Source organism: Elephantulus edwardii, unplaced genomic scaffold (assembly GCF_000299155.1).
Source record: "Elephantulus edwardii isolate Elephantulus edwardi_28Jun2011 unplaced genomic scaffold, EleEdw1.0 scaffold00353, whole genome shotgun sequence".
Taxonomy (NCBI): Eukaryota; Metazoa; Chordata; class Mammalia; order Macroscelidea; family Macroscelididae; genus Elephantulus; species Elephantulus edwardii.
This window is the reverse complement of record NW_006400103.1, coordinates 1,730,008-1,756,835: the sequence shown is the minus strand read 5'-3', so window position 1 is coordinate 1,756,835 and position 26,828 is coordinate 1,730,008. Positions and strand designations below refer to the sequence as shown.

The 26,828-nt window shown below is 40.6% G+C and overlaps 1 protein-coding gene across 1 annotated transcript in view; it reads left to right on the top strand.

Annotated features, from left to right (window-relative positions):
- Positions 1–3,024: 3,024 nt before the first annotated feature.
- SLC28A3 (solute carrier family 28 (concentrative nucleoside transporter), member 3) overlaps positions 3,025–26,828 on the top strand; it is a 93,343-nt gene continuing 69,539 nt past the window's right edge. The window contains exons 1-4 of the mRNA XM_006901966.1: positions 3,025–3,102; positions 17,681–17,776; positions 19,043–19,125; positions 24,449–24,540. Of these exons, the coding sequence (XP_006902028.1) occupies positions 3,025–3,102; positions 17,681–17,776; positions 19,043–19,125; positions 24,449–24,540 (349 nt within the window). The remainder of the gene's footprint in view (positions 3,103–17,680; positions 17,777–19,042; positions 19,126–24,448; positions 24,541–26,828) is intronic.

Sequence of the window (26,828 nt, the reverse complement as noted above, 5' to 3'; positions counted from 1 at the left end):
GACTGGGGTAATCGGGATGGGTGTGTCAGAGGTGGTGCGGTTGGCGCAGGATAGAGCAGGGTTTAGAGCTCTTGTGCATAGGGTCGCTATGAGTCGGAAACGACTCGACAGCATATAACAACAACAACAACAACAGTGTTTCCTTCTTCTGTTCAGACAATTGTGTCTTGCAATATGTATAGATTTTAATATAATTGAATGTGAAAACTATCAAACAGTATCATTAATGTCACATGGAAATAAAATCTTCCTAAAGATTATTAAAAAATGGCTTGAAGAGTACATTGACAGAGAACTGTCAAAAATTCAAGCTGGCTTCAGAAGAGGCTATGACCTGAAAGATATCATTGCTGATGTCAGATGGATCTTGGCTGAAAGACAAGACCATCAGAAAGACACTTATTTTTTATTTATTCAGCAAAGGTATTTTTCTGTGTGAATCATAACAAATTATGGTGAGCATTAAGAAGAATGGGAATCCCAGAATGGGATGGGAATGGGAATCCCCAATTTTACAGTGCATGTAAAATTTATAGCCACTGAAATCCTATGGAACTGTTCTACTTTGTCTTGTAGAGTCACTATGAATCAGAATTCACTTTATGCCAACAGTTCTTTGTTTTAAAACAACATTTTGAAGGTAGAAACAAGTGTTTAGAAAGATGACTATTAACTCACCTAAGGTCCAGCTATTGTTGTATACCATCAAGTCCAATTGACTGACCTCTGGTGGATTTTCATCACACAAGAGGAGATTGCCCAACCTTGTCCCTTGGAGCAGCTGGTGGGATTTGAACCATCTGCCTTCAGTGCAGCTTCTTGCCACTAGGCCACCAGAGCTCCCTATTTAATGTTAATAAGAAGTGAAGTCTGATTGAAAGTTTGTGTGAATCCCTGTCTTTTCCTCCTAACTGGGTCTCTGGTGGCTCAGTGGTAGAGGTCTTGCCTTCCATGCTTAATTTTATTCATAGCAGTGTTCTTTTGTGCACAAAACATAGCTCTTTTTGCTATGATGCTTAAAGCTTTCAGTTGAACTTCCATATTGCTACTAGGAAGAAAGAACTGGCAATCTACTTCTGAACCCCCCAACCCCCATGAAAACCTTGTGAATGACAATGGTCTTACTATATCCAATCCTGGGGATTCCGTTGCAGGACCAGCTAGCATTTGATTTTATTGTATGTGGAGCATCCATGAGTTAGAGTTGGCTCAAGGGGCAGCTAACAACACTTCTAACACCACTACCACAGTGATGTCACTCCCTCCAGGACCTCCCAATCTGTCTTCACAGCATCATCTGCCCTGTCTCCTCACCTTCAACACTCTGCACAATGTGCAGGTCTTCTGAATCACTATAAGTCTTAGCTCTGAAGGAAAATCTTTCTAAAGACCTATATATATATATTGACACTTTTCCTCCACTACTCACTCATTATAAAGTTGAAACTTGGTGCCACAGAATCAACCTTTATAGGGAGTTGTACTGCCAACCCAAAGATGGATGGTTTGAATCCTCCAGCTCCTCTGTGGGAGAAAGATAGACAACCTCCTCTCATACAATTTACAGCCTCTGAAACCCACTGGAGTCTCAGCTTGGTCTGAATAAGCAGATATTTCTTGAAGAGAGTGCTCAGTGAGAATGTATTTCCTGACAACTTCTTTGGAATTCCCACATATTCCTGGAACTCAGGGTCTGGAGGGGCTCCAGCTTTCTCCTTATATTTGTCTTTGGACATGCTATTCAGCCTTGAGCCTATTTGGGTTCAAGCACTGGGCTAAGTAGCGAGGAGACTGAACCAAAGTAGTTGGAGTTTCTGCCCTCCTGTAGCCTGTTCTTGTGAATCAACAGGACAAACAATACTTGTGTCACCTCAATTAAGCATGTCTGCAAATTTCTTCAGGATTTCAAGCTATGCAGATGGATTAAATTCTGTTTTCTTGGCAACCCCTTTGTTTTTCCATTTTACTAACCTTTCTATATACTTGTTAAAGCTTGTTTTCAACTCCAGCTTTTCTCACCGACAGAAGGAGCACTGTTTAGGGACAAACTCAGCTGAATTTCCCTTAGATTTTAGTTCTTCTCAAAACTTGACTCTATAGGACTGCATTCAAGAGGTTTAGGCTCAAATTACCACTCTGCCACTTAGTTGTGTTCTTGGAAAATTCTCTGTCTCCCTGAGCCTCTCAATTATTTAATCTGTGAAATGGGGATAATAATACTTCATTTGCAGAGTTGCTGTGAAGAGTAGATTAAAACAAAATCATTCTCTCCCAGACCCATCCTGTCCTTGACCAGAGGATCCTTCCTGAGCTCCTGGTAGACAGGCCTCTGTGCTGTGTGTGGGAAGGATGTCAATCACAAAGCACTCTGCGCGTCAACAGTCTCTACATGCACAGTCCAGGGATGTTTATTTGGGTGATCATGCTGTCCTTCCATCAATAGTTACCCAAATGTAACCAGAAGATAAACCCAAACTACTATCATCAATTGAATTGCATGTACCCAAATACATACTATTTGTTAATGTTCTCCACTTGTGGTGTCCCTGTTGTAGCAACACTAGACAACTCACAACTGTGGTTTGTGAACTGCCTCATGTGACTCCAGTGTAGAATAAAAGGACAAACCATAGTGGCCACCAGCATTCCCAAAGACCTCCCATAGGTAAGGTACTCTCTCACTGAGGGCCATAGAGAAAAAAATCATTCTCTATACTGTGAGAAACAAGTTTTCTCCTCTCGGGTAAAAACTGGAAGCCACTCATGGAGGCTAATCAGCAAGATTAATGAGGTGGGAGGGCCTCCTGGAGCTGACCAGAGCTGCCCTTCCCTCCCTTCACCAGCCCCACCTATCCCAGGTGTCTGCCCCAGTCATTCTGTAATTAACTGCTGAAGCTTCCAAACGGAAGACGTGCTACCTAAGAGGCGGCAGAGCAAGTGGCATTCTGGCATCAGCAGAGGCTGTGTTCTTTCCACAGGCACAAAGACCTTACAGCCAGACAGCTGGAGGGAATTTGAGTGAGAATGAGCCCAGCTGGCAGCAAAATCATCCTGGAGCTGCAGGATGTGGGAGCGCAGGGCCACAGCAACAGCGCCTCCCAGGTGAGTGTCCATGATCTCTACTCTGAGGCCAATTACAGGGACACCAAGTGCTTTTCTTGCTCTCTTGTTGTGTGTGCAGCAGCATTATTGCAATACAGTGATGTTTTAGTGCCACTTGCTAAGCCTAGCTGCTCTTGGGTTGACAAACCTGAAAAGTCTCTTTTACTTGCCTTGTTTTGATCCTGCCTTTCCTGTCTCTTGCAAACATGACTGGTTCACCTTTCTGCCTTTGTTTCAGGCTCATGGTGGGGTGCAATGTTCCCCCGGGCAGAATCTATAACTTCTGAACAAGGAACTAGGAAGAGGGAAGAGTGTTTGTTAGGGAGAGACCTGGTCCCAAATGGAGGTAGAATGTCTGTCGAGCTTCCTGGCACCTAATCCCTTTCTGACTGTTTCTGAAAAGGGCCCCATGGCAACCTAATTATGCAAACTGTCCTCAACCAAAACTCATTGAGTGATTAATGGTGTTCAGTGCAAGGTTGGTGCCAAGGAGCAGTAAGGAGACATGATATTGGAAAACCCCAGGGCTGTTGTGAGGGGGTTGGGTATTTTCAGGGATATCACCCCGTGTTTGCATATGGGCACATTAAAGTGGATATTGAGGCCGCATAAACAGGTGCCCCAAACCTGTTGGGCTTCAGAGTCACTGAGGGACAAACAAAACTTTAAAACACCAGCAAAGGAAGGGGTGAGGAAGATCCACCAGGCCCTGCCTCTCCACTCAGTGACTATAACTTCTCTGAGACAAATTTGAGCGAAAACAGAGGGAACATAGGGCTCCCCAGCTCACACTAAGAGACTGAAATGGAGAAGAAGAAGGCATCAAGCACAGGGCCCAGTGTCACTCAGAAAAATGAAAGGACAGAAAGGGATAAAGAGTCCACATGAGCATGAAGCAAAGTGGGGGGCATGTGGAGCAGAATTTAAGTTCTCATGGAAGCAAGATTTTCTGGAGCTGTTGAGAAATAATGAAGACCTGGAATGACTGTCCTAATGCAGACTTTAAGCCAAAATTGCCTCTTGGAGCCTTTGAGCAAAATGAACTAACTAAATAAAGTAATGAAAGCCAAAAGAGAGGAGAGCTACAAGGTCAGCAACAAAGACTGGAGGAGAAGCCAATAGGCCAAGGACCATAGGCCACTGACTCTGCCAACTAAAAGGTTAGTCATGAGCTCAGGATGAGAGTGGTTTTTGCTGTGGATGAGAGTGAAGGTATGGAAGAAAAATGAGAGCAAAACTAATTTTCCTCTGACCAAAAGAAGAAGGCAGGAGAGAGGCTTAGAGGAGGCAAGATTGTCAGCGGAGCGGTCTTCCTATTGTAAATAAATGTTGTGATGTGCCATTGAGTGAGAACCAACTCAGTTGACCCTCCAGTAGGTTTTCAGAGGCTATCAATCTCACAAGAGGAGATTGCCCATTTTTCTCCCTTGGAACAGCTGGTGCATTCTGACTGCGACTGCATGCCTTTGGGTTGACAGTGCAACTCTTTACCACTAGGCCACCTTTGTTTTGTTGTTATATACCATTGAGTCAGAATCTACCTGTAACTGACCCTCCAGTGAAAACATACATAAATTATGCATTAAAATGCATATAAATCCTCAAGTGCTTCCAAGGCTATAAATCTTCAGTGAAGCAATCAGCCTCATCATTCTTTCATGGAGTAACTCATGATTTGGAAACACTGGTCTTCCTGGTTAGCTGTCAAATTCTTTAGCCAATGCACCACCGGAGCACCTCATTAATAATTACAGTACACTACAGTAATGTAAATGTTACTGTGAAACCTACAGAAAAACATTCAAACCAGTAATCCAATTGACCATAAAATGAGCATTTGGAGCTGCTGCTCATTGCCTGGAAGGCCCTGCTCTGACATCATCAGTTCCGGCCACTTGCCTCTTTCCCATCTGAAGGTGCACTTAGGTCCCTGCTTTTCTTTGTGCTTTGCCTCCTAGGTACCAGCACCACTTTGCCTGATTTTGAACTTTCTATAAACTTACAGTTGAAAAAAATTTACTCACATGAAACATGTTTCAAACAAACGTAAATGGGTTTTAATAATTAGCCTAGTGATCATTTAATTTAAAAGAAAGTATTTAAAATTAAATAAAATTAAACATTCAGCTCCTGAGATGCACGCATCACATTTTAAGCACTCAATAGCCACACGTAGCCACAACAGTGGTTATTGTACGGGAGAGTAACCTTGCTGTCACTTGGGAAGACACACAAAAGCCCCGAACTGTGCTGTTCTTGAGGACCACTGAGGACCACTAAGGCCATGTCACAAAATAAAAATAAGGTAAGAACCTTAGGTTTATTTCTTCAAGATAAGTGTAGCATCCCCTCTATAACTCCCATTTTTAGGAATTTGAGTCTTCTTGAGTTCCTATAGTCATAATTCTTAGTAAATACTTAATTTTTCAAACATATAATTTAGAGGGATCACTTATTTGCAAAACAGAGAAAGGTTCTTAAAAAAAAAAAATCTTCACTGTCTTGGATTCCAGTCCAGAAAGTCTTGAACACAGAGTGATTCTTCGTTCTCTCTCCCTTCTTTTTCTGAGTCGATCTAGCTAAAGTTTTGTCTGTTTTGTTGATCTGCTTGGCTCCTTTGATGCTTTCTGCTGATGAGGTGGTACCTGCTGACCCCTCCTGTTAACAAATTGCTGACGTTACTGGGTACTAGATAGCAAATAAATTTTATTCATCAAGTTTTGGGGTGGGAGAGAACATAAAAGGAGTCTAGAGTTCCATGTAGAAAGGTCAGTGGGCAAGAACTCAAGTCTCTAGAGTTGTGTAGATATTTGGAGCTTGTCTTCAGATTGCAGATTTAAGCAGACAATGCAGCATGACCTTCACTTCAGGCCAGCATTCTGGATCCTTGGTGATCTTTAATTCTACTCCACATGGGAGCTGGGTTACTTACAGAAATCACTCACAGCCCTAATGTAACATTTGTTTTCTTCCTATTAAAAAGATATTTGGGTGGTAATGGTGATGTTGCTGCTTCTGCTATTGTTTTTGGAGATGACTTTTGTTCTTTGGAAGTAACTTTGAAATAGTCACATGGTAAGGAACCTCCTGTGAGGTACAGAAGCGGTGCCAGAGTGACTGGACCAGGAAGCAGGAAGTCTGAAAACCCCACAGGTTACCTTCTAATCTAGTTCTGGAGACTCAAGGCTTTATTGACTTATTTTCCTACTAAGGCCAAAATACTTAGACCAAAAATAGGGCATTTATTGACTGAGCAAAAATTCATTGAGTTTGCATGGTGTTAATGATTTTTTAAAAATCAAACTAATTTAAAAAAACACACACAAAAAAACCCTCAGGCCCTGATTGTTTTGGCTGGCAATGATCTGTGGGCTAGGGGGTCTCTTGTTGTAGTCAATCTAGGCCTGACACACTGGTCTAGGTTTTGTTTGTTTGTTTTAAATTTGCTTGGGTTTGAGGGGTCGCAGGCCCAAGGGCCTGGTATTAATTTGTGTTTGAAATGAACATTCTTCTAAGTGGTACAGAACTGCTCTGTCAATTTACTGCACTGAGGAAACTTATATTGCTGTAGTACTGAAAGCTGTGCCACTGATGTCTCAAATGCCATAAGAGTTGTTGTTGTTGTTGTTGTTAAGTGCCTTTGAGTTGCAGGTGACTCATAGCGACCGTATGAAGGAGAGTCCTCAATGCTTGGGTGCCTTTAATCCTCTCGCCAGGTTCATAGGGTTTCCGGAGGCAAGCTACTATGGAAGTGGATGCCACTACTCCTTCCAAGCTTGTTTTAACCAGGGAACTCTCTGTCCTCATTGGGTAACCAGCCATTAACACATTTGACACATCAGTGTCACAGTGTTCAGCCTCATGGAAACCACAAGTGACCACTGTACAGCAACTTGTACACCAGGGCTATATGACCTAGAGAAATGTCTGAACAAAAACAATGAAAGACAGGCCCGAGGGCCGTGGATTAAAAGTCTCCTACCTTTGGCTTGGTGGCATCGCTTTCTGTTCACTGGGCCAGCTGATATCTCTTTATATGTTGATGTTATTGTTTTTAAGCCTTAAGAGTTACACATGGTTAACAGTGTTTGGTGGAGCTCCCAGATTAAGACAGGCTTAGAAGTAGTAGTGGCATCCACTTTCTAAACATGCCTCTGGAAACTCTATGAACTTAGAGAAATGACAATAGTTATAGAACAAGGTTAATATCTTTTGTTCATAGGGTCACTATAAGTTGTGTTTTGCTCAATAGCTCTTAATAACAACATGGTGTTGGGCATTATGTCAGTATCTAGAAACAGAAAAGTGCAGTTTAGTGTGTTGTTTTGTTTTGGTTTTTTTGTGTTTTGTTTTTTTTTTTAATGGCAATCTAGCACAATACAGTTTGTATAAAATGCTACACTTGGTGTAAGGAGACTTGGAAATGTTTTCCAAATATGATTTTGTTCTTTCACTCGCTCATTCAACAAAGACATATTGAGCACTGTGCTAGAAGGAAAACAACTCAGTAAGGTACATAATATTTCAAACTACCTTCACCAGGAAATCTTTTTCCCTATTTTCTGAGGAGGACATGCAGGTCCTTAGTGGAAAGGTGAGAGAGGCACAAGCAGAGAGACAGGAAGTGTGATGAAGAGAGGAACAGAGAGACAGGGAGGTGGTGAAGAGAGGAGCAGAGAGGCAGGGAGGTGGTGAAGAGAGGAGCAGAGAGGCAGGGAGGGGGTGAAGAGATGAGCAGAGGCCAGTTCTCAAGATATACTTCAAGACTCTTTGTTGATTTCAGAATCTTGGTCCCAAGAACCCAAAACCAAAGAAAAATTTAAAGCTGAATTTCTACACAAAGAAAAGTAACAACACAAATTCCTTCCTGAAACATGGGCAGAAGGCAATGCATTCATGTGAGGGAACATTCTTTGTTTAAACCTTGAGGGAGTGTCTAGCCATGGAAAGCCATCCCAAAGAAAGGTATTTTCAGCTCCACACCCAAACTATTCAGTTACCTTTTTTTCTTGACCTGCTCAACTTTGCTAAGATACCAAAAGTTCCAAAAGGTACAACCAATGCATGCCTGCTGGCAGTGTCTAGGCCCCAGCAGGGCAAGGCAAGAGGGGCAGCAATGTGAATGCAGTTGCTCCTTCAGTATAAGTCTGTTGGATAAATAAGATCCTGTTTTATCCTCCAAGATCTAAAAACCCACTCACTAGAAGACGACCCATACCCAATATATTTTGTAGTTGGTGCAAATGGTTAACATGCTTGGCTGCTCACCAAAAGAGCAGCAGTTCAAGTTTACGTGGAAGTGACTCCAAGGAAAAACTTGGTGATCTATTTCTAAGTCATGATACAGAGTTTTGAGTTTCTCACACACCAGAGGTATGTTTGTGAGGAGGAAGTTGGCACAGGTCAAATTTGAGCAGTCAGGGTGGTTTGAAGCTAGAAACTGTTTACTTGAGAGTCATGCTTAAATGATAAAGGGGGTGGGAAACTAAAATCTGGTTGCATGACACATTAGACTCAAGAAAGCAGGAACAGAGACAAAGGTATGCACAGTGCCAGCAAAAGGCATTTCTAGGAGTTAGGAAATGTTGGCTGACATCACCACTAACTCATTCCATGAATAATAAGAAGTTTCCCGGTCAGAGAAGAGAAACAAGTAGGGGAGGGAGAATTTGGAAAACATAGGTGTGATGAGTGTCCCCAGGATTGATGGTTTTCTAAAAGCCCAAGACCATGGCTGGAGTGGGAGAATGGTGAGGGACGTCTGAAACAAGCCAGATTTGGGCTTTGACAGTAGAACTCAGACGGTAGAGTCACAATGAAACTCACACTGAATCATTTGTTACAAGAAGGGCAAGATCTGGTTTCTCCAGCTAAGACTTGAGGCTTCAGAGCAGACTGCTTGTTTCCGCCAGGCTCACCACTCATGACTGTGTGATTGTAGGCAAATTACCTAAATTGCCTGAGTCATAAAAAGGAGACTACAAATACCCTACATGCACCTCTCATCTGGTGTACATTTCACATTCTGGCTTCCCAGTTGTCTCCAAGTCTTTCACAGTCTTGAAGTCATTTGATCTGGCATCTGTTTAGCTCCTCTAACACTTCTTTAAGAAGAAAAATTACTTGTTTGCTTTTTTACTTATAGAGATTGACTTTTAAATTGTGATTTTAACAAAACTACAGAAAGGTTGGATTTTCATTCATTCATTGTTTCCCATTTTCCTCCCTACCCTCTTCTCATTCACTTATTTTAAGAAAATATTCATTAATGTGTATAATTTCTTCCCTCCCCCCACCCCAGTCCACTTTCCTATGCATCTCTCATTCTGGACTGTTGTCATACAAATAAATAATTCCTGATCATATATTCCTTTTAAATAGTTCTTTCCTTCATTTTTTCCAACATGGTACTCATTATTTGTCCTCTCTTTTCTTAGTTTCCCCCCAACCTCCATGTCAGTCCTGTTTTATAATAGTGGCACTGTGCAATATTTGTTTCTTTGGGATTGAGATATTTCACTCAGCATGATTTCCTCCAGGGTCACCCATGTAGTGTGATATTTTATGAGTTCCTTGTTTATCAGTGCTGCATAATATTCCATGGTGTGAATATACCATAGTTCTTCTATCCATTCATTTTTTGATAGGCACTTGGGTTGCTCCCATCTCTTTGCTATTGTGAATAATACAACAATGAACATGAGTGTGCATATATCTGTTTAGGTGGCAACTATGAGATATCATCTCACCCTAGTAGCAATATCAAAGTTCAACAGAGCAGTAAACAACAAATGTCTGTGAGGTTGTGGAGAGATTGAAACCCTTATTCACTGCTGGTGGGAGTGTAAAATGATGCAACCACTATGGAAGACAGTATGGAGCTTTCTCAAAAAGTTGGAAATAGAATTACCATTTGACCTAGCAATTCCACTACTAGGAATATACCCTGGAAATTACATTTTTGAGTGACCTGATCAGGTATTTTATTGAAAAAGTCCATTTTCAGGATTTATAAACTTGGCAACTTCAGTCTTTTCCGTGTTTCTTATGATGTTGCTTACTTATCTAGTTGTAGGGATTTATATTTTCTTCTGCATTTTATCAGTACCAAAGCTGTAGTCCTTTATTTTTATTGGTACATATTTCAAGTCCTCTTTGCTTAAGCAAGCAAGGTGTCTTCATCTGTTTGCTGAAATGAAATATTTCTCCGAACTTGATGCGAATTTCTTCCAGTCCAGCATTTCAGGTTATTTGTTCAGTGTGCACATCAGTAGATAAACTCAAGCCAATGCCGTTGAGTCAGAACCAATTCGCAGCTGATCCTTGAGTGGGTTTGTGGGAGGCTGTCGCTGCACTGACAAGCCACCCACCTCTCTCACAAGGGGCTGACTTTAGGCTTGCAGCACAAGTCCCTCTGCACTATTTTTCCTTATAGAAAAAGCTAAATAGCAACTTAGATCACCAGCCTGAACTTGTTTTGGTAGTGTAATGAAAAGTCTTCCACTCTAATGGAAATTACAAATACTACCCTGCCCGCCAGGTGTCCACGCTTCGCAGAATTCTCTGTAAAGAGGCAGTTCAAGATCTCCATAAACTCCCCTTAGTCCTGTCACCGTGCATTGTAATTCCAACAATCCTCCGTGTGACCTACTGCTTGACCTGCCAGGCTCAGTGTGAAAGCTCTCACGTGGATGAAAGTCCACATTCTCGCCATCAGCCTGAAATCCAGCCATGCTCAAGTGGGCACAAACACAATCAAAGCACTAGTGACGAGCACCTCTCCCTCCAAAGGGTATATCTGGACTATAACCTTCAGTATGCCCAGAACAACACTACCTGTTGTTGTGGTGTACCATCGAGTTAGAACATACCCATAGCTGACCTTCCAGTGGGTTTTCAGAGGCAGTAAATTCCACAGGAGAAGACTGCCCATCCTTCTCACACAGAACAGCTGGCAGATTTGAACCCAGCTTTGGCTTGGCAGCACAGCTCTTTATTACTAAACCACCAGAGGTCCCCAGAGGACTAAAAGCTGGTGCACCCTAAACAGCTTAGAATTATTCCTGCACAACATTCTTATCCATTCCATACAGTGACAGGATTTGCAATTAGAACACAGTTGTGGTATTAAGTATACAAAGATAACTGTTGTTGTTGCTGATTGCCTTTAAGTGGAACATGACTCATAGCAACCTTATGAACAAAAAGGCCTGAAAAACCCTTTACAACTATTGACATTTATTAAAGTTCAAAGAGTTTCTGGAGGCATGGTTGTTTAGGAAGTGGATGCCACTCTTGCTTCCAATCTTATCATAGTATGTTATTGTTGTTATGTGCCATTGAGCCAGCTGTTATGTATAGCAACCCTATGTACAGCAGCTCTGAACCCTTTCCTATCCTGAGCCAGTCTCACTAATTCCAACACACCAACCCTCATTGCCCCAGTTACTGTATCAATCCATCTCATCCGGGGTCGTCTTCTCTTGCACTGTCCATCCACCCTTTCGAGTATGATGTCCTTCTCCAACCACTGATCTCTCCTGGCCAAGTGTAATCTGAATTTCAAAAGAGATACAATGAAACAGAGCACTAAGAAGTAATTATGGCCCTTTATTACCGACTAAAGGCTTTAATATGAAAAGAACAGAGAAACAAAAGTATTAAAGGTCATTATCAGACAGCAGTCAACACTTTGACACCCTCATTACTTCTGTTGGAAATACTCAGTTGAGAGACATTTTCCTTCTGAAAATACCTGGAATGAACGAATCCCATGACACAATGCAAAACACTTTCAGAAGAACTCTTGCTGTGGAGCAGGTGGCTGTCCACTCCCTCCCAACACACACACACACACACACACACACACACACACTCACTCTTACATAATCACGCACACATTCTCACACACAGTCACACTCTTACACATTAATACACTCAAATTTGCAGAGTTTGATGAGTGGAACAAGGGGGTGAAGGAATTGGAAAGGCTTATGTGGGGATCTGAAAAGATGGAGTGATAGTATAGATCATGGTGACTGATTTTATAAAGAATAATATATGGAAATGATTCTTAAATACAGCACGAATGAAGGAATATGTGGAATACAAGTACATTAATAGAATACAAAATGTATACGAATTTTGTACACAAAAGAATATAAAACAAGATTTTTAAAAAAAGGTAGAAACATCTGTGTGCCACAAGTTAAGTTCCTCTCCTACCACTAGGTGGCAGTAATGATCAGCATCAAGATGTTCATAATGGAACTAGGTAATATTAGGATTCTAGAAGAGATCATAGAAACTCCAAACAATTGAAACTACATTTTATACACATGGGACCTGAATTGTGCAAAATCTGACCTGCCCAACACTGCACACGTGACAAGAAGTCTTAAGGACTAGCTTTTTCACCCTGTTGAAAAACCTACTATCAAGTACCATCAAGTTAGAGCTGACCCATAGCTGACCTCTCCAGTGGATTTTCAGAGGCCATTAATCACATAGGAGGGGATTGTCCACCTTTCTTCTGCCAAGGAGCTGGTGGATTTGAACCACATGCCTTTGTGTTGGCAGTGCATCATCTTACCCCCTAGGCCACAAAGAGCTCCCTCCACTAAGCCGTATACCCCAGCTTTTCTGACAACTCATGCTAAATTGTATATTTAACTTCACATTAATGGAAAATTCAGCATCCTTGAAAATATTAAAACAGTAAAGTGAATCCCTAAGTATATATCAACCAGTTCAGAATTAGAATGATCTTATACCAACCCCACAGAGCTGGGATTTAGAACTGCCCATAAGGTTTCCAAGGCAGTCTTTACAGAAGCAGACTGTTGCTTCCTTCTCCCACAGACCAGCTGGTGAATTCGAGCTGTTAACAGTCAAACCCTTAGCCACTGTGCCCCAGGGAATATGTATGTGTGCATCATATATAGTTGGATAGCTATGCAGCTAGATAGAGACCCTGGCAGCATAGTCCACTGAGAGTTTCACTGTTAGCCACTCGTTGTGCCTCTCTGGTGGTGTGAGCCTACCAATGGCTCCTCAGGAAGGAATCTCCCAAGCAGTTCACAGGCTCAAAAACCCAATGAAGTCAGAGTGGATTGGATGGCATTAAGTAATTAGCACATCCAATGAGTAGGTGTCAGTTAATCACATTATAATGAATAATGTGTTCCTGGTCTGAAAAAAAATGTGTGTGTGTGTGTGTGTGTGTGTGTGTGTGTCCTGATGGTAAATTGGATTGTGTATTGAGCTGTAAGATTTACGACCTCAGGAATTTGATGGAGGGTTACCATGAGGCTTAATTGGCTCAACAACAATGAGATACATAAACACACATACAATACACTGTTATCACTAGTACAGTACAACTAATTGCCAACAAGTCAGAACTAACTCATAGCTGACACTCCAGCAGGTTTCTGAGGCTGTAAATCACACAGGAAGAGAGTGCCCATCTTTCTCCTACAGAGGAACTAGTGGGTTTGAACCACTTGCCTTTGGATTGGCAGTGAAACTCTTAGTCCAACCTTAAAAAATATCTGTGATCCATTAAAGAAATGGCTTGGGCAATCCCAATACTGACAAAAAATTTCTTTTTTAAGGAGATGAAAAGGGAAATTGTCAAGTTTATCTGGAGAAGAAAGAGACCTAGAATAAGCAAAGCACTTCTGAAAAAGAGAAATGAAGTGGGAGGCATAGCACTTCCTGACCTCAATGCAGTGGTAACCAAAACATCATGGTACTGGTACAATGACAGGCACATAGAACAATGGAACAGAGTTGAGAACTCAGAGATGAACCTCTCTATCTATGGTCAACTAATATTAGATAAGGAAATAAAACCTATCAAATGGGGAAATGACAATCTCTTCAACAAACAATGCTAGCAAAACTGGACTGCTACCTGCAGGAAGCTGAAACTGGATCAATATGTCATACCATACACAAAAATCAACTCAAGGTGGATCAGAGATCTAGGGTTAGGGCCTAAAACCATAAAGATCATAAGAGACAAACTGAGACCAAGCTTAAAAGGCATAATCTATAGAATAAAGAGATTGACAACAATGACAAATACCACCAGAAGTGAAATCTGGAGAGGATAAAATTGATGAATGGGACTTTCAAGAGATTAAATCCATGTCATCATCAAAAACTTTTTTCAAATTGGATGAAAAGAAAACCTCCTGACTGGGGAAAAAAAATTTGACAATACCATCTCAGGCAAGGGTTTCATAACAAAAGTTTGCAGAATACTATTGGCCTCTGGAAGAAAAAGACTGATAATCTAATTACAAAATGGCAAAAGACATGGAAAGATTTTTCACAAAAGAAGACATTCATATGACCAACAGGCACTTAAAGAAATGTTCAAAGTCACTGGCAATAATAGAGATGCAAATCAAAACTACAATGAGATACCCTCTCACTCCAGTAGCAGTGGCAAAGTTTAGTAGGACAGGAAGCAACAAATGTTTGGGAGGTTGTGGAGAGGTGGGAACTCTCATATACTGTTGGTGGGATGTAAAATGGTACAGCCACTCAGGAAGGCAGTTTGGCATTTCCTCAAAGAGTTGAACAAAGAAATTCTGTATGACCCCTGCTACTCCACTACTAGGAATAAATCCCAAGGAATTTAGAACTGAGACATGAATGGAGATCTGTACACTAATGTGTATAGTAGCATTATTAACCCTCACAAGAACATGAAAATAGCCCAGATGTCCAATCACAACAGAAGGGATTAAAAAAATGTGGTACATTCACCTGATGGAATGCTATGCAACACTCAAGAGCAATGATTTAAAAAAAAGTCCTATATAACAAAGGAGAGACTAGAGAGTATTATACTGAGTGAACTAACACAGTCTCATAAGAACAAATACTGCATAAGACAATTATTGTAAAAATAGAAAGATACTAGGGAAACATGGTATGGATACCCATGGGGGGATGGGGTAGGAGAAAAGAAAGAAAGATGGGTAGGGGCAAAACCACAGGGTTGCACAGTTAAGTGGGTGGAGGGAGACAGTGAAGGAAATGGGAAGGATCTAGTGGGGCCCTCAAAAGACAGAGTAACGATGGGCAAGTTCCAATGGTGATTAATTTTATAAAACATAATGCATGGGAGAATTGAGAATCCAGAAATAGACCCAGCTACCTATGGTCAACTGATATTCTACAAGAAAATAAAACCTATCAAATAGGGGAATGACAATCTCTTCAACAAAGGTTCTGACAAAACTGGACTGCTACCTGCAGAAAGGTACAACAGGATCCATTATCTCACACCATGCACAAAAAACAACTCAAGGTGGATCAGAGACCTAGGAGTAAAGTCCAAAACTATAAAGTTCATCTGAGATAAATAGATCAAGCTTAGAAGGCCTAGTCTATGGTATAAAGAAACTGCCAAATACAGCCAGAAATGCAATCTGGAGAGGATAAAATTGATGAATGGGAACATCTAAAGATTAAATCCGTGTGTGCATCAAAAACACTTTCCAACAGGGTGAAAAGAAAACCTACTGAGTGGGGAAAAAACATTTGGCAATACCATTTCAGACAAGGGTCTCATATCAAAAGTTTACAGAATCCTATAGGGCCTCCCCGTGAAAAAGACAGTTAACACAATTAGAAAATGCACAAAAGACATGGAAACACTTTTCACAGAGGAAGTTATTCAGATGGCCAACAGATACATGAAGAAATGCTCCAAATACTGGCAATAAAAGATGTAAATAAAATGGCAATAAAAGATGTAAATAAAAATCACAATGAGATACCATCTCGCTCCAGTAGCAGTGGCAAAGTTTAGCAGGACAGCGAGTAACAAATGTTGCAGAGGATGTGGCAAGATAGAAATTCTTATACATTGTTGGTGAAATTGTAAAATGGTACAACCACTCTGTAAGGAAGTTTGACATTTCCTCAAAAAGCTGTATATAGGAATTCCATATGACGCAGCTTTTCTACTGCTTGGAATACCCCAAGAGAATGAGAACTGAGGCCCAATGGAGACTTGTACACCAACAGCCTAAATGTCCAACCACAGTCGAATGGATTGGGAAATTATGGTACATTCAACAATGAAACACTTCACAGCAGATAATAGCAATGATTTTGTAAATTACTACCTAATTTGGGAGGGACTGGAGAACATTATGTTAAGCAAGCTAGCTCAGTCTCATAAGGACAAATACTGCATATGACCATTATTGAAGAATGAGTATGAGGATCCAAGAGTGGGCAGGGTGGGAACAGAGGGGTGAGGATGGCAGGGGCATGACATTAAACATAGGGTCGGGTTATACAATTTGATGGGTGGAGGGAGGGGAGGGTGAAGAAAATGGGAAAAATCCAATGTGAATAACAATGTATATGAACTTTGTAAATAAACCAGTATAAAATAAAAATTTAACAAAGACAAACAAAAATGTCATAATGCATGGGATGATTGTATGAAACACAATGTGAATAAAGAATAATAGTGTGAAACACAATGCATACGAACTTTATAAGCTAACCAATATAAAGGTATTCACAATGAGTAAATAACTGAAAATTGAGAGAGAGAGAGATAAAGTTATGTTGATGTCTTGGAGAAAGAGCAGCCAGAGTGCTTCTTGGAGGCAAAGATCACAAAACTTCATCGCATGCACTTTGGGCATACTATTAGGTGGGATCACTCCTTGGAGAGGAACATCCTCTTAGAAAGGTAGAGGGTCAGCCAAAGAAAGGAAGACCCACAGTGAGATGGATTGACAAAGTGTTTGCAGCAATGAGCTCAAGTGTGCCATAGATAGTGAGAATGGCACAGGTTATAACAGGTTTCAGATCTGCTGTTCATGGTATTCCTGAGTTGTACTGAACTTGATGACACCTAACAGCAACAACAACAACAACGGGACATTTTCTCAAAAGGGATAGGGGCTTTTCTAACACCACTTATCAGTTGCTTTGTTCATGTTTTGTTGTTGTGTGTTGTCAAGAGGCCCTCAATTCATATTAACCCCTTGAATAGGGTTCCCAGGGTGGGCTTCAGGTTTCTTCAGGCTTTATGTCCTAGTCCATATTGGTCTGGAAGTGCTGTGGAAATCTCTTCAGCTTCTCAGCAACCTGCAAGCCCTTCTTAGACAGAAGGTAGGAAAAAGCTCAGGTCCTTAATGTAAGCTCCAGATGGTGCCACAAAAGGAGTGTTTTATTCTGCTTGTCACAACCAGAACCTCTTTTAAATGAAAAGAACACACTTTAACATGTAATAAATGTGATGCTAAGAATGCAGTTACTCAGCCCATGGTTTACTCTAGTTTGTTTTATAAGCTGAATCCTGTCACGGGAAGCCTGTGTGCTGTGCTAGAGACTAGAAACCTACAGTTGACAGATTAGCTGAATGTCCTCCTAAGTACAAAAAGTCCTTAATACTTGTCTTAAATGACACAGAAACTCCTCTCTGCACGCTCATCCCTCAGCAGGTTTCTCTCCATCACACAGTTGAATAAGCAAGGATTTTTGTTCTCTTTGCTCTGACATTTTATTTTTGTAATCTTTTCTTTTTGCTTAGAAAGAGAAAGACTTCATTGAAAATCAAAACACATCAAGAAATGACTCACTAAGGATTAGAGTCATGCAAAATGGAGAGCACATCAACACCAAACAGGTAGGACACTAGACTGGGTACCTTGGGCAACATGGGTGTCACCGCAGCACACACCTGACTCTGACCCACAGAGCACACAAAGCACAGAGCAATGGAGTACTTGACAGTTAGAGTTTGTAAACAAAAGTTATGAAGAAAAGACACATGACTAAATAAAAAGATTTTGGGCTTATGTTTCTGTCCTTGCTGTGACAGATTCCAAGCTCATTGCAAGACAGAAAGTGTAGGCTTTTAAAAGCATCTGATTGTGAAGAGGAATGTGCCAGACGAGAAGGCTTTGCAATGTGGTTCTGAAATGTTCTCAAGCACTTTCTCAAGGCCTGGTAACCCTTACTGGCACCTGAGGCCACAGTCAAACCAAGGAGACACTGTGCCACCTTTCCACCCCAATTCCCACAAAACCACTTTTGTCTCTTTAATGTGTGGATGTTACAGGATTTCATTTGAAGGAAGACTTCTGCTAAATATGAGTAAATCATTCACATAGCCACCTTTTTAGAAATCATAAAAATTATCCATGTATATGCTTTACTCAAGTAATTAGATTTTGGGGAGTTCTTGTGGCCTAGCAGTAAGAATCTGCACTGCAGTCCCAAAGGTACATGATTCGAATCCACCAGCTACTCCATGGGAGACAGATGGGCAATCTCCTTTTGTGCAATTACTGACTCTGAAAACCCACTGGAAAGTCAACTATGTGTGGGTTCCAACTCGATGACACACAACAACATGACTAGCAAAACAAAGGAACCATACTTTTCCTCTTAGCCCAACTAATAGAAAGACCTAAGGATTCAAGGGAGGTTTAACAGGCCCTCAAGGTTCTAAGCTTCCTTTGAAGGGGCACTTCTACTGTGTACAGCCAGCAAGCAAAGCCAGCTCTGGTCTCATCCTTCAAAACTGGTGCTGACTGAGAATAAAGACAGATTTATGTGTCTCCTGCTATTGACTTTAGTTAGCACTTGTCTAAAAATAGAGTGAGGGATGAATGATTACAGTAGTAAGGGAGGTGGGAAGCAGGAATATGAACTGATTCCCAAGGAAAAGGAGAAAAAGCCAATGGCTTCTTTGAAAGGAATGGGAGGAGATATTTGTAATCTTGGATTTTTGTAGTTTCTAAAAGGGAAAATATCTGTGTGGGCTATCATAGAAACAATTTCTTTCCTAATAACCCAATATCTTTGCAAGTACTCTGAGCAAAGGAGATTGGAGTCTGTTTGTCCAGAATTTCATTTTTTCTGTCTCTGCTCCAATGTTTATTTTCAGAGGGAAGAATGTGCCAGCACTGAGCAGAATTTTCCAAAGGATGCAGAAAACATCGAAGACAGTGAAGATATGCCTCCAAAAGGGTATGCTTTATAAACTGGAGAAATATGTTTTGCAACTTTGCTTTCTTTTTGCCTAATTTTTTGCATTAATTTGGACTCATTAGTGATTATCTCCACTGCCAGTCTCCCTCCTCATTACCTACCCATCTTCAGAAAAATTAACGGTACCCTAGGATAATCAGTGTGGTGGAGCCAAACTGATAATGCTCTGGACACCCAATATACCAGATTTTAATTCACTCAGGACAATCAAGGTGTAAATTACTAATTGTTTCAGTTCACATAGAAGTAGTTCATTCATTCATCTTCTTAATGAATTCATCTTTTCAGCATCAGTCAATATGCAACTGGTTTCTTAAAACTCAATTCATTTTAAATCTCAACAAATTCTCAACAAATGAAAGCTGTATCATTCTCTATCATAGTCACCTAGGGCTGTTGTTAAAAAAAAAAGTGATTTATTGTCTCACAGTTTGGGAGATTAGAAGTCTGGATCGGCAACAGCTCCAGGAAAATCCTTCCTTGTGGTTGGTTGCTCCAGGCATACTTCAGTTTGTAAAAAAGAAGAAAGAAAAAAAAGAAAAGATAAGAGAAAAAAGAAAAGAAGAGAAGAGAAAAGAAAAGCTTTCTGTTGTAATTTTATTTTATTTTCTTTTTTCCCCCATTCACATTGTGTTTCTTAGGATCATTGTCATACATTGTGTCTTATAAAATTAATCACCATTGATATACGCTCACTATTGCCCTGTTTTTTGTTTGTTTTTTTTTCAGATTCCCACTGTCTCTTTCCTAATAACTTCGCACCTTTCCCTTCTCTCACCAAACCCTGTGACTCTATGGTTTCCTCCTCTTCCCACCCTCAGGCCTCTTGCCCCCCTCCCTTTCTCTCTTTGGATATCTATACACATTCTATTGGTTATCCTCCTGTTTTTACAATGATGGTCTTATGTAGTATTTGTCCTCATAAGCCTAAGTGTGTGCAATGTACATATTCTGCTCTTTTCAGAAACATTAATCTTTGAGTGACATTGTCTATAGGGAGTCACATTGCAAACCCAAAGACTAACTGTCTCTTCTGGTTCAAAACCACTCGGAGCTCCACTGCAAAAATCTGGGCAACCTCCCCTCCTGTGAGTTATAAACTTGAAGAGAAAATTAATCTGAAAGGATAACATTTAGAGTCCATCCTACACTCTCTGACCTCATTAACAGAACAAAAAGAAACCCCTATTTCCAAATAGGGCTGTAGTTACAGGTATAAGAGTAAGAAGAAGAATGGGAATCCCAGAACACTTGATCGTGCTAATGAGAAACCTATACTTGGACCAAGAGGCAGTCGTCAGAACAGAGCAAGGAAACACTGCATGGTTCAAAATTGGGAAGGGCATATGCCAGGAATGTGTTCTGTCTCCATACCTTTTCAACCTGTATGCAGAACAGATTATCCGAGAGGCTGGGCTCTGTGAGGTGAAATGTGGGGTCAAGATTGGTGGACGTTCTATCAACAATCTGCAATATGCAGATGATACAACCCTGCTTGCTGAAACTGAGGAGGACCTGAAGCGCTTGCTGCAGAGGGTCAAGGACTGCAGCCTCCAATATGGACTGAGGCTCAATGTCAAGAAGACAAAGATTCTCACCACTGGGCCAACTGGCAGCATCAGGATGGATAGTGAAGAGATTGGGATTGTTCACAGCTTTAGTTTGCTTGGCTCCACTGTCAACACTCTTGGCACCAGCAACCAGGAAATTAGAAGACGTATTGCCATGGGAAAGTCTGCTGTTAGGGACCTCTCCAAAGTACTGAAGAGCAATGGTGTCTCTTTGGAGACCAAGGTGCGTCTGATATAGGCCATGGTCTTTACTATCACAGAGAGTTGGACAGTGACTAAGGAGGATAGAAGGAGAATTGATGCCTTTGAGCTTTGGTGCTGGAGAAGAGTATTGAGGGTACAATGGACTGCTGGAGGAAAAACAGATTCATCCTGGAAAGGGTCAAACTGGGCTGCTCCTTGGAGGCAAGGATTCTAAGGCTCCGTCAAACATTCTTTGGACATGTTGCAAGGAGGGAGACAGGTCCTTGGAGAGGGCCATCATGCTTGGGAGGGTGGAAGGACAGCACAGAAGGGGAAGGCCCCTATGAGGTGGATTGATTCAGTGATTGGGGTAATTGGGATGGGTGTGTCAGAGACGGTGCGAATGGCACAAGACAGAGCAGAGTTTAGGGCTGTTGTACATAAGGTCACTATGAGTCACAAGTGACTCGACGGCACATAACAACAACAACAACAACTTCATATCTATTTTGGGAGAACACAATTCCAACTCAGTCCATAATATATTTCAAGTGTATGTAATCTTAGAAGGAAGAAAGATAAGATCATTTTTCTTTTTCAGAATGGGAAGATGAAGCTCAGAAAGTGGTTTACCCAGCAATAGTTAGGTTATAATTTCAGAACCTGATTCCTAATCCAGTATTTTCTGGTACTCTACCATGACACACAGTATTGGTTCAGTTCCTAAATCCTTCTTTAAGTATCCACTTGTCACCTGGAATATCTGCCACTTCAGAAACCTGAGCTTAGTTCCATCCTTCTTGAGTCTGCAAAGCTGAGAAATCCCCTTAGATGATCAGGGTTGTTTAGATTGCCTTTAGTGTTAATGGCACCAGAGTAACCACCAGGAAGTCAGGAATTGATCAGCCTAGATAGCCAAATGATTTGAGTATCTTATTCTGCATAAAGCAGAATCAGTGCTGTAATGGACTACATGCATTTGCTGCAATTTTTAACATGTCAGACGGACTCTATTGATGCCACCTTCTGTCCTGGTGCTTGTGAACACTGCATCAGTCACAGTGGACAACACATTGTTGCTGTTGTTACATGACACCCAAGCAGCTCTAGCTCATAGCAATCCACTGTACAACAGAGCAAAGCTTTACCCAGTCCTGTGCCATTCTGACATGTTCATGTTTTCAGTATCTTCTAGAATGGTGCTTCTAATTATCAACATACACACAAGAAAAGTTTCATGACTTAGTACTTGTCATTACTATGTTTGATACATCTCTTGAGCTCCTGACTATTAGAGACTGACCACATGACCAGGGGTGTTGATTGTTGATCCAAGTAAGATGAAATCATTGATTATTTCAGTCCTTTTCTTCATCTTTCATGATGTTGCTTATTGGTTCAGTAGAGAGGATTTTTGTCTTTCTGATGTTGAGATTTAAACAATATTGAAGGTTGTGAGCTTTGATAAGCTGTCAGGGTTTTTTCTAAATTCCACAGAAGCAATGATGTCAATTTGAAAACTAAGGTGCACCTGATTCAGGCCATGGTCTTTTTAATCACTTCTGTGAGCTGGAATGAATGAAAGTGACAGAAGAATAATTTGTGTCTTTCAGTTGTGGTGTTGGAGAAGAGCACTGAAAAATCTCATGGACTGCCCTAAGACAATGACAACCAAAAAAAACCAAACAAACAAAAATCCCAAAACACAAACACATGTCTTGGGAAAGTGCTGGCAGAGTGTTCCTTAAAGACAAAGACGGTGAAACTTCTCACATATTTTGCACAAGTTGCTAGAAGAAGCTATTTATCAGAAAGGGATATCATGCTTGGAAAGTTGGAAGGTCAGCCAAAGAGAGGAAGACCCTCAATGAGATGGACTGACACAGTGACTGCAGCAATGGGATGTATTGTGGTGGAGGTGATAAGGATAGAAAAGGATAGGGCAGGGTTCAGATCTGTTATTCATAGGTTCAGTATGTAGTATGAATCATATTTGACTCAATGGCACCTGACAACAACAAAAATGTGTGATACACTGATATTTCCCTTTTTCCCCCAGTGATGGTCATCATACATTATGTTGACATCATAACTCACTCATAGTTGCCAAACCACAACTGCTGTTGTCCCATTTGAATGTGGGACACAATAAAATTTGTCTTCCTTTTTCACTGTTATGTTCATTAAATGAAGCCTGTGGCACACCCCCCGTGTCCAAGGTCCCCTCCCAGTGTTCTGAGGCCTGCATACACTTCTCATGCAGGCTATCAGTCATGGGTTCATAATGAAGCAAAAATAAAAGTACAGAGGAATGCATCTATCCAAGGTGGGCTCTAATGTTTGAAATGTGGCTGAAACCTAGCATGATTGCTCAAGAGGAAGGGGAGCGGGTCTTCAAATGGAGATTCTGGAGGCTGGGAAGCATCTCTTTGGAACAAGAGTTGTTTTCTAGTACTAGTAGGTCCTTCAGCTCAGCCTCATGGGAGAAGGAAAGCCTACAGCAGAGTTGGCACCAAGGAGCAAGGCACTGAAATGTGGGTAGCGAGTTTCCGTTCAAGTGTGTGGAGGGGACCATCAGTCTCCCATCACAGACAGAGACAGTCAGTGTGATTTCAGCCCTATGGCCTCTCCTAACTACTGCTATGGGGATGTTGGACACTTTTCTTCCCAGGAGAAGTGATGATGCACACATTGCTCACATACAACCCATGGCTCAGTAATAAAGCTTTTGAAGGACACAAGAACATACCAACAGTTCAAGAACTTTCAGAGAAAGACATTACCCATTGGTTAACAGACCTCAACTTCACAAAACATTACTTTTGTGTTTCAAGCAACCAGTGAAGTCTTTCAGCCTTAAAGAATCCTGTGATACACCAATTGGTCAGAGTCCAGAGAGCCAGGAGAGATGACCAAATTTATTCTATTTGTAATTTTTTTAATACTTCACCTCCCATACTTTGGACATGTTGTGAGGAGGTACTATTTCTTGGAGAAGGAAAGATGCTGACAAGTGTGGAGGGTCGACGAAGGAAAGGAAAACGAGGTGGATTGACACAGTGACTGCTGCAATGGACTCTGGTGTGTCAGGAAGTGTGAAAATGGTGCAAGATAGAATGGGGTTCAGATCTTTTGTTCAGAGGGTTGCTATGAGTCGTGCACAACTCGTGGCACCTAACAACAACATAAGAACAATAACTGGTTAATTCTAACAGAGGTCCTCAGAATCTTACTAGAAACCCTTCTCCTGTATTTTGTGTCTACTTTTGTCTGGTTACTTTGCTCTTACCAAAAATATTTTATGTACCTCTCTAAACCCTGAGAACTTGAGTATGCTCATCCAATAAACACTGATCCAAACTAAGACAGAGTTGATTCTATGATGAAATGAACACTTTCCTTATACCAGAGGACATACACTTCATAAATTTGCATGTTTTATATCTCAAAGTGAGACATCATCAAACTCAACTTTAGCTGAGTTTGTCAGTTTATTTCAAATTTTTATATTTTCTTTGGTTGATATTTTTGTTTTTGTGTTGTTACAGGTATCTGGAGAAGAAATATGATGCAATTTGTGGAATTTGTAGGAAATACAAAACCACTGTTAAGTACATAATGTGGGGTGTCTTAATAGCAGGTGAGTAACAAAGAAGATGGAGAAGCCACTGTTTCTTTGGGGAATCCTTCAAATACTAGGCAGTTTTAGATGGAAAGACAGTACAACTCCCCTCCTCCTGGGCCTCACTGAGCTATAGACATTGTTGTCATGATGTAGTGTTGAGGGGGATGGATTGGCTAATGCAAATTCGTTAAGTAAACAATTTCCATGTTACTAGCAGGTATATGATAATCACAAAGTAAAAACCTAATTGAAGGACACAATGTAAGCAACTGATACTTTTTAATTTTTTTAAAAATTTCTATTAGTTTGTTTACAAACTTCATATGCATTGTGCTTTGCACTATTCTTCACTCACATTGTGTTTCATACCATCATTGCCATGCATTATGTTTTTGTAACATTAATCATCATTGGACTATGCTCATCATTAGTCTTTTCATATCCCCATGGGATATTTCCATTTCCTTCACCCCTCTCTCCATCCACCAAACTGTACCACCAAACACCCCTTACCCCTCAGCTTCCACCTTTTCCCCCTTTGAGTCCCCATATGTTTTACTAATTATCTTTCTATTTTTGTAATAATGGTCTTATACAGTGTTTGTCCTTATGAGACTAAGTTAGCTCACTCAGCCTAATGTTTTCCACTATCTTGCAAGTTATGTAGAATTTCTTAAAATCATTGCTCCTGAGTGAGTACTTTGTAGTATCCCATTGTGTACCACAATTTCTCAGTCCATTCATTTGTGATTAGATATTTGGGCTGTTTCCATGTTCTTGCAATGGTGAATAATGCTGCTATGAATAGTAGTGTACAGATCTGTTTGTCTCTTGGTTCTAATTTACTTGGGGTATATTCTTAGTTGTGGAATTGCTAGATCATATGAAGTTTATATGTTCAACTTTTTGAGAAAACACCAAACTCCCTTCCATAATGGTTGTACCAAATTTACAGTCCCACCAACAATGGATGAGAGTTCCCACCTCTCCACATCTTCTCTAACATTTACTGCTTGTTGCCTTGCTAAACTTTGCCACTGCTACTGGAGTGAGGTGGTATCTCATTGTGGTTTTAATTTACAATTCTCTTATTGTCAGTGATTTTGAGCGTTTCTTCATGTATCTGTTGCCTGCCTGAATGTCTTCCTCTGTGAAAAGTCTTTACATGTATTTTGCCCATTTTGTAATTGTGTTATCAGTTTGGGTTTGTTTGTGTTTTTTTTTGTTTTTGTTTTTTTTTACGATGCCCTGTAGGATTATGTAAACTTTTGCTATGAGACCCTTGTCTGAGATGGAGGTTCAAAACCCTTGCCTCCAAAGAGCATCCTGATTTTACTCTCTCAAGGATGAACCTGTTTATTCTCCTAGCAGTCCTTGGTATATTGAATACTCTTCTCCAGCACTACAGCTCAAAGGAATTTAATCTCCCTACATCATTCCTAGTAATTTTCCACCTCTCTGATGCATAGCAAATAGTTGCAAATACCAAGGCCTGGATCAGGTGCACCTTAGTTGCTCTTCAGTATTCTGGAGAGGTCCCTGACAGCAGATTTTCCCCATACATTTAATCATCTTTTTTTTAATCACTAAAATAAGGGGGATGGGGGTTATTGTCTTTTTTTAATTGATAATTCAATGAAAATTTGTAGAGAACTTGGATTTCCATTCATTCATTGTTGCACATTTTTCTCCCTGCCTCCCCTGTCCCCTAGTTCACTTTTTTCCTTCGGGAAAAAATTCTTTCATTGTTATACAGTCCCCCTACCCTGAGTCCACTTTACTATGCAGCTCTTATTCTTACTCTTGTCGTTACAATAATACCTAATCATATATTCATTTTGTATAGTTTTCGCCTATGTCTGTTTCAAAGCCATGTACATTATTTATCCCCTTTTTTCTTAGTTTCACCCCAACCCCCATGTCAGTCCTGTTTTATAACAGTGGCATTATGCAGTATTTGTCTTTTTGTGACTGAAATATTTCACTCAGCAAAATGTCCATCATGGACACTCATTTTGTATAATATTTCATGAGTTCCTAGTTTTTCAGTGTTGCATAATATCCCATACCAGAGAATATACCAGAGATTCTCTATACATTCGTTTGTTGATGGGCACTTAGGTTGTTTCCAACTCTTCGCTATTGTGAACAAAGCCGCAATAAACACGAGTGTGTATATATCTGCTTGGGTGGCAGTTCTGGTTTCTTTAGGTTATATTCCCAGTAGTGGAATTGCTGGGTCAAGTGGTATTTCTTTTTTGTTTTTATTTTTATTAAATGTTATTAATTTTAATGAACATTTA